At 37.0% G+C, this 15,375-nt stretch overlaps 1 protein-coding gene across 2 annotated transcripts in view; it reads right to left on the reverse strand.

Moving 5' to 3' along the window:
* Positions 1-2,930: 2,930 nt before the first annotated feature.
* Positions 2,931-15,375, reverse strand: part of LOC589360 (TBC1 domain family member 12) — a 53,250-nt gene continuing 40,805 nt past the window's right edge. The window contains exons 5-11 of one of the 2 annotated variants that reach the window (XM_030985442.1): positions 12,594-12,679; positions 10,990-11,061; positions 9,986-10,114; positions 9,493-9,602; positions 8,209-8,312; positions 6,773-6,855; positions 2,931-6,497 (exon numbers count right to left, since the gene is read on the reverse strand). In XM_030985442.1, the coding sequence (XP_030841302.1) occupies positions 6,378-6,497; positions 6,773-6,855; positions 8,209-8,312; positions 9,493-9,602; positions 9,986-10,114; positions 10,990-11,061; positions 12,594-12,679 (704 nt within the window). In that variant the 3' untranslated portion in view covers positions 2,931-6,377. Of the gene's footprint in view, positions 6,498-6,613; positions 6,856-8,208; positions 8,313-9,492; positions 9,603-9,985; positions 10,115-10,989; positions 11,062-12,593; positions 12,680-15,375 lie in introns of those variants that run through there. The other variant, XM_030985441.1, reaches the window with a different exon arrangement.

A 15,375-nucleotide genomic window follows, 5' to 3' on the forward strand; every position in this document is an offset into this window, starting at 1 on the left:
TTTATTCTTAATAGATACAGTTTGTATCTTCTCTATATGTTTAAAACTGTATTTATCCAACTCTATATCTTTAGAGTCTTTAGAATTATTAATGATGTTCTGAGAACTTAATAATATGGGCAACAGTCTATGACTTCTTTGTAGTAACTGGATTATAAACATACATTTTGGCGTGGATTTGAGCATAAATAGAATTATCGCGAGGTCCATTTTCTATGCGTCTCACCTGGTAACATTACACTCTTCTGTATTTCTAATATTTGTGTTAATGTGGTTATATACCTGTTGACTCCGCTCCTATTTAGTAAAAACTGCAAGTTTCGCTACCTCCGACCTCCCCCCCCCCCCCCCCCCCCCCCCCCCCCTCTCCGCCTCCGAAAGTAACAGTATGCCGCCACTGGCATAATCAATTGTAATGGGAAATAGGAGGGTTATAGGAAATTTCAATCTCAAGAAACCCTTGAAATTCAACAAGCTATATAATAGGTCTGGCCCTGGTCACCTGCATACAGCGTTGACAGGAGGAAGATAAAAGCATCGCACAAACATGTGATTGTAATCTCAAGTCAAGCAGGTAGATATAGAAGATGAGAGGTGTACTTAGAAGGATTTAACGGCGAGTGTGCATGGGCTGGGTTTAGATGGTATTATACATAATTATGGTTTGGTTTGATACAGTCATACAAGGCGAATGATTCTGTTATGTCGACTTTGGATGAAAAGAATTGAAGGATGATGACATCGTGACAGCTTGATAAAGGTATAAGAAATTAATTAAGGGGAGGGAGTGTCATGCCATCAACATCTCCGTCCTTTCCTCCCCCTCCCAACCCCACCCCTCTATCACTCTTTTTTGTTATCTCCAGTTCTCTCTCTTCTCCCCCTTTTATCTCTTGTGTCCCCTCTTCCATCTCTGTCTTTGGTCCATTCTGTTTGTCTGTCTATCTGTCTCTTTCTCTGTCAGTCAATCTCCCTCTCTCTCTCTCTCTCTCTCTCTCTCTCCCTTGTCTCTTTCTCTTTCTCCTTCTCCCCCTCGATCCCTCTCATCGCTCTCCTTCGTTTCCTATCCATCCATATATCTATCTATCTACCTATTTATCTATACAAGTCATCTATCTATATTTCTACTTGTAAGTCTGGCTGTCTGTCTTATCTGTCTGTCTATCGATGATCATTCTATTTCACATTTGACATAAAAGGGATTGAAAGTGGACAACGGTTAACAATGTGAAACAAATTGAAAATCTCGGGTGAATGGGGTACAAAGAACGCGTGATTGCTTTACAAATTAATGTTGTCTTGTCTCTTGAAAAGATACCGGTAAAGTAGACAATGACTACGAGGGCTGGGTGTTCCTTTTCTTATTTTGTAATGGTAAGGCTTGAGGGGACAAACGAGGTAAGTAAAGACCTTTTGTTAAGATCGCGCGAGAGCCTCGAAGTTAAAAAGCAATCTGAATGAACCTTGAAAATACTTTACCATTGTCCACCGACCCCTCCCGTAAAGCTCTCTCTCCAATGAAAATAAACACTACTCTTGTGCATTGTTCCTATTAGTTATGAGAAGTTGTATTTAATTTCAGAAGGGTTGAAAATCACCCCTCTCTCTGCCCCCTCTCCCTACTTCCTCTCTTCCAATTCTCTATCATTATCTTATCTCTTCTCTCTCTCCCTCTCCCGCCCCATCCTCCTCTCTCTACAATCCCTTTCATTTGTCACAATCCCTTCTCGCATTCTCCCTCTTTATTTCTCTCTCTCTCTCTCTCTCTCCCTCTCCTTCTCTCTTTAGGGTCTGCCTATCTTTTTATTTTCATCTCTACCCTACCCCCTCCCACTCTCTCTCTCTCTCTCTCTCTCTCTCTCTCTCTCTCTCTCTCTCTCTCTGTAAGACACATCCCCCCTCTCTGTGAACTGTCTCTTGACACATAAACATTCAAACAACACCTATGATTTGGGCACAGGAGAGAAACTATCACAAGATATTATATTGATACAAAATATTCTTTATTTTTTATTACACATGCATATCAATTCAGAATCAAAAACATCAAAAATCATACACATCTCCCTTCATATTGATTTACCGATTGGAATAGTTAGTACTAATGTGACAACACTTTGTGTCATTCTCTAATTCAACAAAACAAATTAGTAACAGAATTCGACACAATTCCACAATTACTTCACGTTGTCTGTTTCATAGCAAATATCACCTACAAAAAATATTGATTGAGCGTTGTCAACATTTAGGCAGTTTGATATAGAAAACAGTTTCTCATCAAAAGTACTATACATTAGTATTCACTTTTACCCAGTGCGGTATAACGTAGGAAGGGGTCCTAAAACAACCTTTACCAAACAAATTAATACTATCAATTCTTAAAAGGTATGAAAATTTGTACAAAATATTTTTGATGGCTATGAATTAATGCCCTGCTGATCTCCTTTGCATTAAAAATAACGATATTCTTTGATAAACCTGTTTGTTTAGTCCGTTTTCATTACATGATGGTTAATTTTCGATCACTTGTCCAACATAACTATATATTTCATATCTGGTTTTCCAAATCATATTTCAAGTTTAAATCAAAAAGATATTTTGAAATCAAATACATGTATTTTCATACATCAAAACAACATAATTGAGAGTAAGATAGAGATCAAAGAGAAAGTAAAGAGAAAGTAGACAAAGGCAGAGAGAGAGAGAGAGAGAGAGAGAAGGAGATACTCAAACAGAATGAGTGAGAGAGAGATAGAAAAATAGTTTTAAGAAAAAATTAATAGATAGGGAGATTGTTAAAGACAAAGAGAAAGAAAGAGAAAGAAATAGATGCAAAGAAAAACATCATGTCAGCATTTACGATCTCACATATCAATATTTTAACATGAATATATTAAATCACATCTTATAAATGTTACTCGTATATATAATCTTCATCACTATAATTATATAGATACAAGTACGTAAATGCAAAGAGTATAAACCATTTACATATTATTGCATCCATAGTCAATTTCATGCCACCACAAAATTCCATTCAAAAATTGATAGGGAAAAAAAATACTTGATATAATTTTTCACATCGTTGTCAAGAATTTTTTCACCGTCAATGCAGGTATCTCCACACTGTTGGCAGCACATTCACAAAAGTCACTTTAAAAAGACCACTTTTCCCACCAAATATCAAAATAATGTTATACAATGTTTACATATAAAATATCTGCTATATAAGTACCGGTAGTATATATAATTTTTCTTTTTTTTGGTAGAAATGATAAGTTCCTGGTGTTATCACACTCCTGGACTTACATGTATGAAACTAAAACGAAAAGGATAAATACATACTGCATATAAAATGAAAAATCTACTCCACATAGCCAATTAGCCATAGATGCAAGTGGATTGATATTCATCAAGATTTAACATCCTAAAAATACATGAAGTTATAGAAAACGAAAGAGATTATTATCACTATGATAATATATGATTTTCATATCTAATATTATCAATTTGTGCTTCAACAAGCAATACGTAAGTTGATACTGCCAAAAACAATCCATTCGTAAGTTAAATTTTAGATCCATATGCATTCAAACGATCATACATTGTGTAAGACTGAATCTGGCTTTGGTGAATTTCTTGATATCACAATTTTAATACCTTAGTTAAACCAACGAGACATGAGACACCAGACCGTCTACAGACTGAAGAAATAACAGTAATCATGTATTTCAAAATATGATGTAATTAACGTTGTTGAATTATATTTAATTATGTTAAATTATTTTCGTTCAATGTACTTACCTTGTTAGGCGCCTTGAGCATCTCTTGGGGTGGATATGTGCGCATTATAAATGTTGTTATTTATTTATTTATTTTTTTTTTATCATATCACCCCAGTAATAAGTCGGTTGGAGTCAGTATTCTGGTTTAAGTTTCAATTAAAATCAAGAGTCATACATTGAAATAGGATAAAAAACAGTTTGAATTATCGAAACAAAGGAAATCAAAGTATGCATTTTCTTTCAATGGACTATGAAGAATGTGTATCTCTACCATTTCACTCTCAAATTTCTGTTTAATGAAGATAGAGGGCGACATGCAACTAGCCAAGTTTTCAGACATGCATTTCTTTGCATCCAAACATTGTTTACGAAACATAATAATGATTATTGATTCACTTCATATTACATCCAAGGAATGTGATAAAAGATGACAAAAAAATGAGAAATTGAATATATATATATATATATATATATAGGAGTTGGAGAAAATATATCAGAAATAATAAGAAAAATTTAGTACTAATTTGACTCCTGCTCTGTGCAAGACTAAAGAGCAATCATAGTCATAATTCTGTAAGTAAGGCCCATTAAATAAACACATATAATATAGAAATAATCTGTTTCTTAGCAAATATTTGAACTACTTAAAACTTAGGACAATAGAAAAGGAAATTCATAGTATAACGAAACTTCTAACAATAACACAAATCAAAATAACTTTTGAAAAGTTTACTTTACGCAAATTGACTGGAATCGTTTCAAAGTGCTCTCATTCAAGAAGGGTATAGATGAAAGCATGTAAAGGATATATAAATGATATAATATGACAGTAGTAATAGGGTTTTTTTTTTCTTTTTTTCTTTTCTAGGAACTTATCAAGGGTTAATCCTGTATCTAGAGAAGGTAGCTTGGGTAAATGTAAGGGCACTAAAAAAAAAAGAAGCAAAATGCACAATAGTTCATGACATTTGTGGATATAAAGTTTCAACAGGTAAATGGTAATTATTTGGATGTGCATATAGCAGTGATGAATGAAGTCTTTGACTTATCAAAGACAATCTACATATATCTATATTTTTCTTCATTTATACCAATTTCTATCGGTCTTAATTTTGCATGATCTCAGGTTTAGCCTACAGTGCGTATAATGTAACATGCAACTTTTGGAAAGCATCTTGCATCAAAACTGAAGACTTCCAACACTTGGCCAACAAGCTTACTGTTTTCAATCATATTTAAATGCCTCTACGTATCAACATGTACGCAACAATGTCCCTCTCAGAAAAATAATCACAATTCCTTTCACATCATTATGGTTGTATTAAAATCATATGGTTCTGTTTTACCATATGGTGAAGGCAACCAATGGTTTGTGTCTATCTTTGGGCAGAAAAGATTAGCGCCACAACATTGAATTTTTTGTTGATGATCCTGTTTTTATATTTTTGTTTTAATGTGGGAAAGTCTGAGAAACATTTTAAAATCAACCTTTGTAAAAATTTCACTGATATTATAATGCGTAAAGGAAATACTTGATCTCATTTATTGGTTGCCAGGAAAATTAAAGATTGTATCAACTTATATATGCTATATATTCTGAATTGAAGAAAATAAATACAACCCATTTTGCCATCACTTGGAATTGAAAAAAAAAATATTGCTTTTATATCAATCAAAATCAAAGAACACCAATATACTGGTTCGGAGGCTTACCAATATTGCAAAAATTATAATTATAAAAAAGAGGTGTTTTACTTAGTTTCAATTCATTCCTCATCACAGTTTGCTAAAGTAGCCAAGTTAAGACATCACTCCCTAGCTTTTTTTTAAAATTCTGTTATTGGGTAAAAAGGGAAAGTGAGTGGGGGCATGGGCAACACATACTATAAACCAATTCCCAATCTTTATCTCTTATATAAAGTACCGGTAGGTATTTTTGAGGTATTGCTGGCTAAATGATATGTAGAAACAGTGAAATCTACATGATCATGCTGCTGTAGTATTTTGTAACCCTTGTTTCATAATATTGCAAGCTTCAAGTAAATCATATATTCTCTACAAGCTTTCAATCATCGAGGTACATAAGGCAAGTATAAAATTCTTACTCTTCTGTAAACTACACATGCCAAAACACCCACTGTCGTGGATTCATCCGCATAAAGGTCACAAGGATATAAATTATTCAGATCCAACGAACAAGAGCTACAGATTCAAACACCATTCCATTCAGACTGTCTGTTGCCTTTGAATGTATTCTTAAGGTAGCCACTCAAGACAGGTTTCATAAGACTATGAGACCCGGGCAGCGTTTCAGGAAACTGTCACAAGTACAAGTTTGCTGACAAACCACTGAAATGCTTGTATTAAATCTAACATGTGTTTAAATGGGATGTCAGTAAATTTGATAGACGGTTCGTGAAACGATCCCCTGAAGACTGGCATTCCTGACATTGTCGGAAGGAAGGGGTGAAACCCACCTGTCTTCAAAGACTACTTTTTGTGTTACCCTTGGGTGGTCACTCTAGACAGGTTTGACTGTATATGCCATTGTCCTCCTGTCCTCCTGCATGCGTTCAACGGCCACCGCTTGCTTCACGAGTTACCGGAATGATTTGCAAGGTTGGCCGCCAGGTGCTGCATGAGGACCTGGCCAAACTTCTTCTGGTGCATGTCGATGTTGTCGATGTGCTTGAAGAGCTTGTCGCTGTCGATGTGGAGGGTTACCGCTTTACGAATTGCCGGAATGATTGGCAAAGTTGGCTGCCAGGTGCTGCATGAGGACCTGGCCAAACTTCTTCTGGTGCCTGTTGATGTTGTCGATGTGCTTGAAGAGCTTGTCGCCATTGATATACTTGGTTACCGTCTTACGAGTTGCCGGAATGGTTGCTGGCAAGGTTGGCCGCCAGGTGCTGCATGAGGACCTGGCCAAACTTCTTCTGGTGCATGTCGATGTTGTCGATGTGCTTGAAGAGCTTGTCACTGTCGATGTGGACGGGGATGTTGGTGAGGAACTGAGCGGCCTGGATGAAGTCCATGGTGAGCAGGACGTCCTCGTACAGGGACAGGATACCTAGTGACAGGAGGTCCAAGACACACACAATCAGGTGATGGTTAGTAACCAAAGAGGTTTCGACAGCACATACATGTATGTATGTTGTATTAAAGGGATTGGGTAACTTTGCCTCAGATTCTGAAACAAAATCCTGGATTTAGCTCATGCTACAATGATAATTATAAACCTCAAGGTAAGTCAGGAACCCCATGACTTTTACAAGCCGATCGCCTGTCTGATTTTTAAAATATTTATGAATCAAAATCAAAATCAAATTTTGTGTTTTCCTAACACTACAGTCTATTGGGAAAAATGAGTATGGTAAAACCGGTCACTCAAAGATTTTTACTTTTTTGAGGCGCTTCATGATCATTTTGAAGCGCAGTTTTTTTTAGGGCTTCAATATTACACCATATCACAGTAGGGCCATGCATCTCAGATTGCCTTTAAGAAGACATGAATACACAAGAAGATCATGACAATACACTGTTATTTTGTACAGTAAAAGTACCAGTAGTCATTAAGTCAGCATAACCATCTGTTTTCCATCACTGTGTTTACTACATGGTTTAAAATTGGGATAAATTCTTGATCATTTCTTTCGGAATGCGATTTGACTTTGATAAAGATTTCAATAGATTTTGTTGAAATATTAGTGACAGAGCGATATAAAGGCTTTGAACGAGGCCTGGCCAGTTTGGGAGTCATCCTGAATGTAAGAATATCCACAACAAGCCATAATTAAACAAATTCTCTGCAGGAATATTCTACATATATCTATCTTCTATCTATCTAACATAGTAAGTAGCATTTACAAACATGCCCAAAACTTTAGAAAGTCACTATGAGACTCTTGATACACATCTATTTTTTCTATTAAAGCAGGAAGTATTCACAAGGAAGTCCAGAACTACACAAACCGCTGCAATGCTCTTGATATTCTATCTATCCTTTTGGCAAAGAACATAAGGGGACTTCACACCTACAGAAAAATGTGAGATTTAACAAATAATCTTTGCGATTCACATCACGATTGACATCGCAATTCAATTTGCAGTATTAAAGTCTTGCTATTTTTCAGAATAATTGCGATAGTTTGCTGGGCGCTGTGTGTGTGAATGGTATCGAGAATCAAAAATCGATTTTATTTAATCCCAGTATTCCAAGCGCGCATACATACAAGCGTCAAGATTTACGCATTTGCAGTTTGGACGTCCTTGCCGTTGAGCGACAATTCTGTGTGTGTGAATGGTCGCCCCCCCCCCCCCCCCCCAAAAAAAAAAAAAAAAAAAAAAAAAAAATTTAAATTCATCTTTGCATCACGATCCTAATCGCACTAATTATTATGTGTGAACGGGCCTATTGTCTCACCTAAAGCTGTCCTGAAGAGCAGTTCTTCTCCATCCCTGAAGAACACATCCCAGACTCTGCAGGCCACGTCCAGAGGTAATGACTTACTGTACAGAGTGTACATCCTGCAGGGGCAAACAATTAAACATTAAAGGGATACAACTACAAGGTGTCACGGTCACTTTATTCATCATCGTCATCATCGTCATCGTCATCATCATCATCATCATCATCATCACAGAAAGATGTATATAGGACTACACAAACATGTGGCATAAAAATCTGCCCTGATTTTTAAGATGTTACATGCCATAATTATAATATAAAGGCATTTGAAGAGCCATGCTTTTCAGGGAACATTTTTTATCTGATGTTCTTCCACACTTGCATAATACAATGATAACGCTCACAAAAGAATTTTGGCCTCTTCCCAGAACTCAACTTTCTCTTTAATCTGATGAGAATGAGTAGACTTACCAGTCAATGATGTAGAGGTCTGGTGAGATACCAAGCTCATCAAAGTGAGCAAAGAGCCTTGGCAGATAGTCTTGTTAATACTCCTAACCCTAACCCTAACCCGTACCTTTAATCTGATGAGAATGAGTAGATTTACCAGTCAATGATGTAGAGGTCTGGTGAGATACCAAGCTCATCAAAGTGGGCAAAGAGCCTTGGCAGATGGTCTTGGTAATACTCCTAACCCTAACCCTAACCCTTACCTTTAATCTGATGAGAATGAGTAGACTTACCAGTCAATGATGTAGAGGTCTGGTGAGATACCAAGCTCATCAAAGTGAGCAAAGAGCCTTGGCAGATAGTCTTGTTAATACTCCTAACCCTAACCCTAACCCTAACCCTTGCCTTTAAACTGCTGAGAATGAGTGAACTTACCAGTCAATGATGTAGAGGTCTGGTGAGATACCAAGCTCGTCAAAGTGAGCAAAGAGCCTTGGCAGATGGTCTTGGTAATACTCCTAACCCTAACCCTAACCCTTACCTTTAACCTGATGAGAATGAGTAGACTTACCAGTCAATGATGTAGAGGTCTGGTGAGATACCAAGCTCGTTAAAGTGAGCAAAGAGCCTTGGCAGATGGTCTTGGTAATACTCCTAACCCTAACCCTAACCCTTACCTTTAACCTGATGAGAATGAGTAGACTTACCAGTCAATGATGTAGAGGTCTGGTGAGATACCAAGCTCATCAAAGTGAGCAAAGAGCCTTGGCAGATAGTCTTGTTAATACTCCTAACCCTAACCCTAACCCTAACCCTTGCCTTTAAACTGCTGAGAATGAGTGGACTTACCAGTCAATGATGTAGAGGTCTGGTGAGATACCAAGCTCGTCAAAGTGAGCAAAGAGCCTTGGCAGATGGTCTTGGTAATACTCCTCAAAAGAATTGAAATATGATTGCATCTGTGGAAGAAAGAAAGAAAAAATCAATTATGATGGATTAAATCTTGTTTAAAGTTAAGGTACTTGGTAAAATCGTTCAGATGAGAAAAATGGTAGTAAAGTAGTGACTTCAATGCTAGATGTACAATTTAAGATAATCTGAAAGTTTGAGTGAAAACATACCATTATTAATGATAACAATTTGGGAAAACTGATCTGATCAATTCCTTAATTCTCCCAACTATATTATTACAATTTAATTACATTTTAGGTGAATGTAAATGTAAATCGTCACAAAGCAATGAATTGGCTCTATAAGTGTTGAAAGAGTTTTAAAAGCCTGTCTTATGTCTTATTTTCATGGGGAAAAAAGAAAAAAGGTACAAGGATCACTGCAGACTTACAACTTGTTGATCAAGCCTAAAGAAAGCTAGCTGGCAAGATTTGTTGAGGAGGTTGGCGAAGCAAATGAAAGCATCAGCTACGTCTAGATACAGCAGAAAGACAGCTGCGATGAATGACATCCCTTGCACCTGTGCTCAAATAAAAAGGGAAAAAATGTTATAAAGTTCTTTTAACTAAATAATACGTCAGTTTATGTAGCTACTGCAAAATGGACTCTACTGCACATTACAAATTACATTACATATTTTTACTTCTGGATTGAACATAGTAATACAGTCATCCGCCTGGGTTGGATTTGAACCCACGATCTTTGGTTCGACAGACAGTCGCTTTACCAACTGAGCCAACTCGCCTCCTGACCGAGCTGATGACAGTCAATAGTACCAAGGAGATCCTTCCAAATAAGCCTAGGTTGCATACAGCGATGTCAATATTCACTGTAGGGTGTCAATATTCACTGTAGGACTTCACATCTGGGCCCGTGGCAAAAAATATTACCATTGATGGCAACAGATATGATATGCAACAGAGCCCAGGATTGAAAATATGCAGGGCTTGGGATAATTTTTCTACACCTTCCCTTTTTTAAATACTAGTTACTGAAAAAGCTATCCCCACTTCCTGCCCCCCCCCCCCCCCCCAAAAAAATAACTCATGTATTTTGCTTCTTTGGGTCAATTATTTTTAGAAGGTTAATTGCCATTTCTATTCAAATAGTCCATCATTCAGGTATAATGGTGTATATAATTGACTGGCTGGAATGCTCCCCGGGGAGTGGAGATTGTGCACACAGTATGTGCGGGCGAGTATTGAATCCAATGACCGGTGTAATATCAATCTGTATTAAGCCGCTTTATAGAGACATCGTAGATGAATTAAGCGCTTTATAATAAAATCAGAATATTATATTATTCAACACTGTTGTTTTTAATTTATTTATGAACAATAATTTGATAGTTTAATCACGACCTTAGTATCTCCTCTATCCTGAGGTTTAACTTACATATCCCACATCTGGTCTGTAGCATGCATAAGCTCCTAATACACCATGAAGCAGATCAAAGTAAGGACCTCCCTGTAGTAGATAAACACAAAGAATGCATCAAACTTATTAGATTTCAGGGATGACTCACATATTATGAATACATGTATTCACTATTGCATTATCCATGTATTGGTAAAAAAACAATTTCATACAACTCTTACTTTGCTTTAAAGGAATAGAGTATCTTTGCCTCAGATTCTAATCAAAATTCTGGATTTAGCTCACGCTACAATCATAATTAAAAACCTTTAGGTTAGTCAAGAATCCCATCACTTTTATAAGTCGATCACCTGTCTGATTATCAAGATATTTATGTTTGGAATTAAAAATGTCCAAAATCGGTTTCCAAACGGCTTTTATAACACTACAGTCTATTGGGGAAAATGAGTAATGGTATGGTAAAACCGGTCACTCAAAGATGTTTACTTTTTTGAAGCACTTCATGATCTTTTTGAAGCACAATTTTTTTAGGGCTTCAATATTACACCATATCACAGACACTGGTAACACATACATGTAGGGCCATGCATATCAGATTTGGCATTGTTAAATGATGCCTTTAATGATAAACCATCCCTCACGGCAAATGCATTACAGTACAGATAGTTATAGCAAATTCTGTTGCTGTTTCCAACTTTCCATTGGCTAAACTCCTAAAAATAGTAACCTCCAAACCGTAAACTGCAACAATCATGCCACTAACACACATACAATGTACATGTACTGGTAGACCGAATTTAATCATTGAAAGCTACATCGGTAATTAAACTGTCCTTCATCGTTTCACTTGCAACCTAATTGATCACATACTAATCCATCAAAGAGATTAATAGGTTGGTGGGGGTGGCGGGGGTTGGGGGGGGGGGGGGGTAATAAGGCCACGATCTAGAGGAGGTACCTTAACAATCTTTGCTCACGGATCAATTTACATGTATAGCAATTAAAGCCGCCATAAAAGTAACATTTGATGTCCAACTTAAAGCCTGCCTGCACTAGTTTAGCCAAGAGGGATTAGACCTCCCAGCGTGGTCACTGACAAAGGTGGTTATCCGATCAAATCAGCTCTCAATTAACATAAGAAAAAGGGGGCAATTGGGGAGCAATGGTCATCGATAAGGCATTGTTTGCTATATAGGGCGCAAGTAGCTATACATAGTGCAGTGGGGCTTTAAAACTTGAGACTAGAGAGAGTGGGTCTAGCACGACACGGAAGATCTTCTGTTTCCTATACATTTCGGAAACAAGTAAGCAAAGATTAGCCATAGGGGAGGGAGGGGGTTGGGCTCTTTTACATGAGGGCCTCATTAGCCCTCACCCCCCCCCCCTTCATCCTCCCCTATATGTTTCTACACCTTTCCTCATTACCATGACAATTGACACAGTTGCAAACACCCAACTTCATTTCCATCCAACCCTTTCAACAGCCCCTCCTCATACTCAAATGCACAATAAGTCAACATTAATTCATACATTGCGGCAATGTTTGCATTGCTGCCATACACCACTCAGCGCCCATCACATCGGCAACATTGCCTCCGTTCGATTCTCTCCTAGCTGTTTACCTTCTGAAATATACATAAATGCGGGAATGTCCTTGCTACATCTAGCTTGATAACATCGACGCTGTTCTCCCGACTGGCAGCATGGACTAGGTGAGGTAAAAAAAAGGGGATGAAATAGGTTAATTATAATTACAATAACCTTGATTCAATTCATCCTCTCATGTTACTAACTGCCTCCAGTAAATAGGAATAATACATTTTAACAGGCACCAACATTTCATAATTCAATTCATTGATTCTAAACAGGTTTTTGTAACTGAAAATCTTTATCCCATTTTAATAAATGTACGGTTATCTAGTAATTTGTGTTTTTCTTGAATTGAGGATAACAATTAATTTCAAATAATCACATTCTTATTAATAGCATGACCAAACAATCTTCTTTTTGCTATGATTACCTTTAAAAACAAATTGACAAAAAAAAATGTCCCAATTGGGCTGTATTTTCTAATCTACCTTGTTTTTTTATACATATTTAAAAATATTTATAATGATTTGTAATCATATACATGTGTGGTACTTTTTTCAGAGGATAAAAGGCATTCTCTCTTTGTCCACATATACCAGGGAACTGATAATGCCAACAACCTTCCACATAGCAATGATTAATATTTCAGGGAAACCAAGGGCCCTCTCTTATAAAGAGTTGCGATTGATCTCAATCAATCTCTATCTCTATCAACCTATCTCTCATTTATATACATGTAGTTGCGATTGATATCAATCGTAAATAAGCTGGGATCAATCACAACTGGGTCCCTGAAGACCATAATATAATCAAAACATAAGAAGCTTTCCTTTTGATGGTAAAAAGGAAAAAAATATAAACAACATCTTACAACTGGGTCCCTGAAGACCATAATATCGTCCTTGTTTTCACGAAGTGACGGTAGTGAGGAAAATCGTAACGCAAAGTGAATGCAATTTTTTTTCACTACCGTCACTTCGTGAAAACAGCGACGATATAATCAAAACATTAGAAGCTTTCCTTTTGATGGTAAAAAGGAAAAAAATATAAACAACATCTTTATATCAAGGAAGTATTGTCTCAGAAGCCAAGAACACAATAAATCATTAATAGATATAAACATAAAAAAGACAAAAACTATCCAAACTTAAAAAATAATCAAAATTTAATCTAGCAGAAAGATATATATATATATATATATATATATATATATACCAAAAAAATGGTATCATTAGTTATCATACACCCCAAAGTTAAATCAACACCCTACTGGTATCCAGCAGATAACATTCAAGTTAGGCCTGTCCTCATCAGCTTGAGATTGCCAAATATCCTGCTATTTTAACTATCCCAATCGCAAATCATCCAGTTACTTTGCGTCTTCATCAGCCCGAAGTTGTAATTAGCGGGATATTTGGTTGAGATAATCATCCCAAGATATCTTGGGCTAGTTTGCAAGATATCCCGCTATTTGTCTGTTGCGTCTTCACCAGCCCGAAGACTCCCACTATGCGCGAACACTGAGCAAAATATCTTGAGCTCGAGTTTCAAGTTTCAAGGTCAATCTCGAACTGATGAAGACGCGATATGTAACTTTGGGATTATTTCCAAAATCAAAAATAGCGGGCTATTTGGCAATCTTGAGCTGATGAATACAGGCCTATTGAGTAAGAATTCATTCAAAGCCTTGAATGATGATGTCATGCTGTCTACGATACAGCTGGCTTTCACTGACTAAATTCAATCAAGACCCCAGGAATCGATTCAAGCCATTCAAACTCATACAAGTACGTGTTACAAGCATTATTTTTTCCTATGGCCAATTTGCCCAATGCTCTAGAATGCTTTTAGGGGCATGCTAAGGCTTGTTCAGATATGGCCACAAAAAAAAGAAATAATGTTTGTTTTTACGTTTTAATGAATGGCAACTGCGAGCAACAGAGATCCTGCGCACATTCACTGAGCTCTGTGTTACAAGGTGGGTTATGTGAAGCATATCATGCTTTACGTCATCATAACAAAAGACAACCATGCTTTTGGCGCGTCATATCTAACGCATCTCAACATGCCTAAAGTCTCAGTAAAGTCTTGTTCAGATATGAGCTGGTAAACCACAGCGTTTTTTTTTTAAAGACTGTCAACACTACTGGGCCAGAAGGGATTAGACCACACAGCGAGGTCACTGACAGGTGGCTATCTCATTAACTCAGCTCTCAACTAACATAAGAAAAAGAGGATCATGGGGGACCAACAGGCACCGATTGGGGAAGTTTTCTATATAGAGGGAGCAAGTAGCTACAAGTAGGACAGTGGGGCTTTAAAGGATGAAATTTATTTTTAAGAGCGGCAGCTTTTTTTCCCAGCGGTTTATGACGTCATATCTGAACGAGCCATCAGTTTTTCTCTAGCCCATTCGCTCGGGCGCTCTTGAATGCGGTAAGCAGCATGTTGTCCTCTGTAACTGAATTTGTCTGGGCTGAAATGGAATCATGAGGGGCTAACCTCCTACATGAAAATGTCACTGGAATTTTGATTGCTCGTACAGGGAAAAGTTTGTACTATTCCTTCATACAGTATGTACCTTGTTTATCCATTAAAACCCTTGGGACGTGTGAAATGATGTTTTACACAGAGTTAGCCCTCATTAATGTCTTTTGATACTTTGCATTAATTGGCATTTTTCTTTTCCAATCATTGTTTCTCGTTTTTACAATATCCTCATGGAAAGGTTAATAGCTGGACTACGTCATACAGTGTGACTGAAAAATAAGTAATAATTGTGCAAGAGTTCTTTGGAACTGGGAAATGGATGTG

Source organism: Strongylocentrotus purpuratus, unplaced genomic scaffold (assembly GCF_000002235.5).
Source record: "Strongylocentrotus purpuratus isolate Spur 01 unplaced genomic scaffold, Spur_5.0 spur5_scaffold_15, whole genome shotgun sequence".
Taxonomy (NCBI): Eukaryota; Metazoa; Echinodermata; class Echinoidea; order Camarodonta; family Strongylocentrotidae; genus Strongylocentrotus; species Strongylocentrotus purpuratus.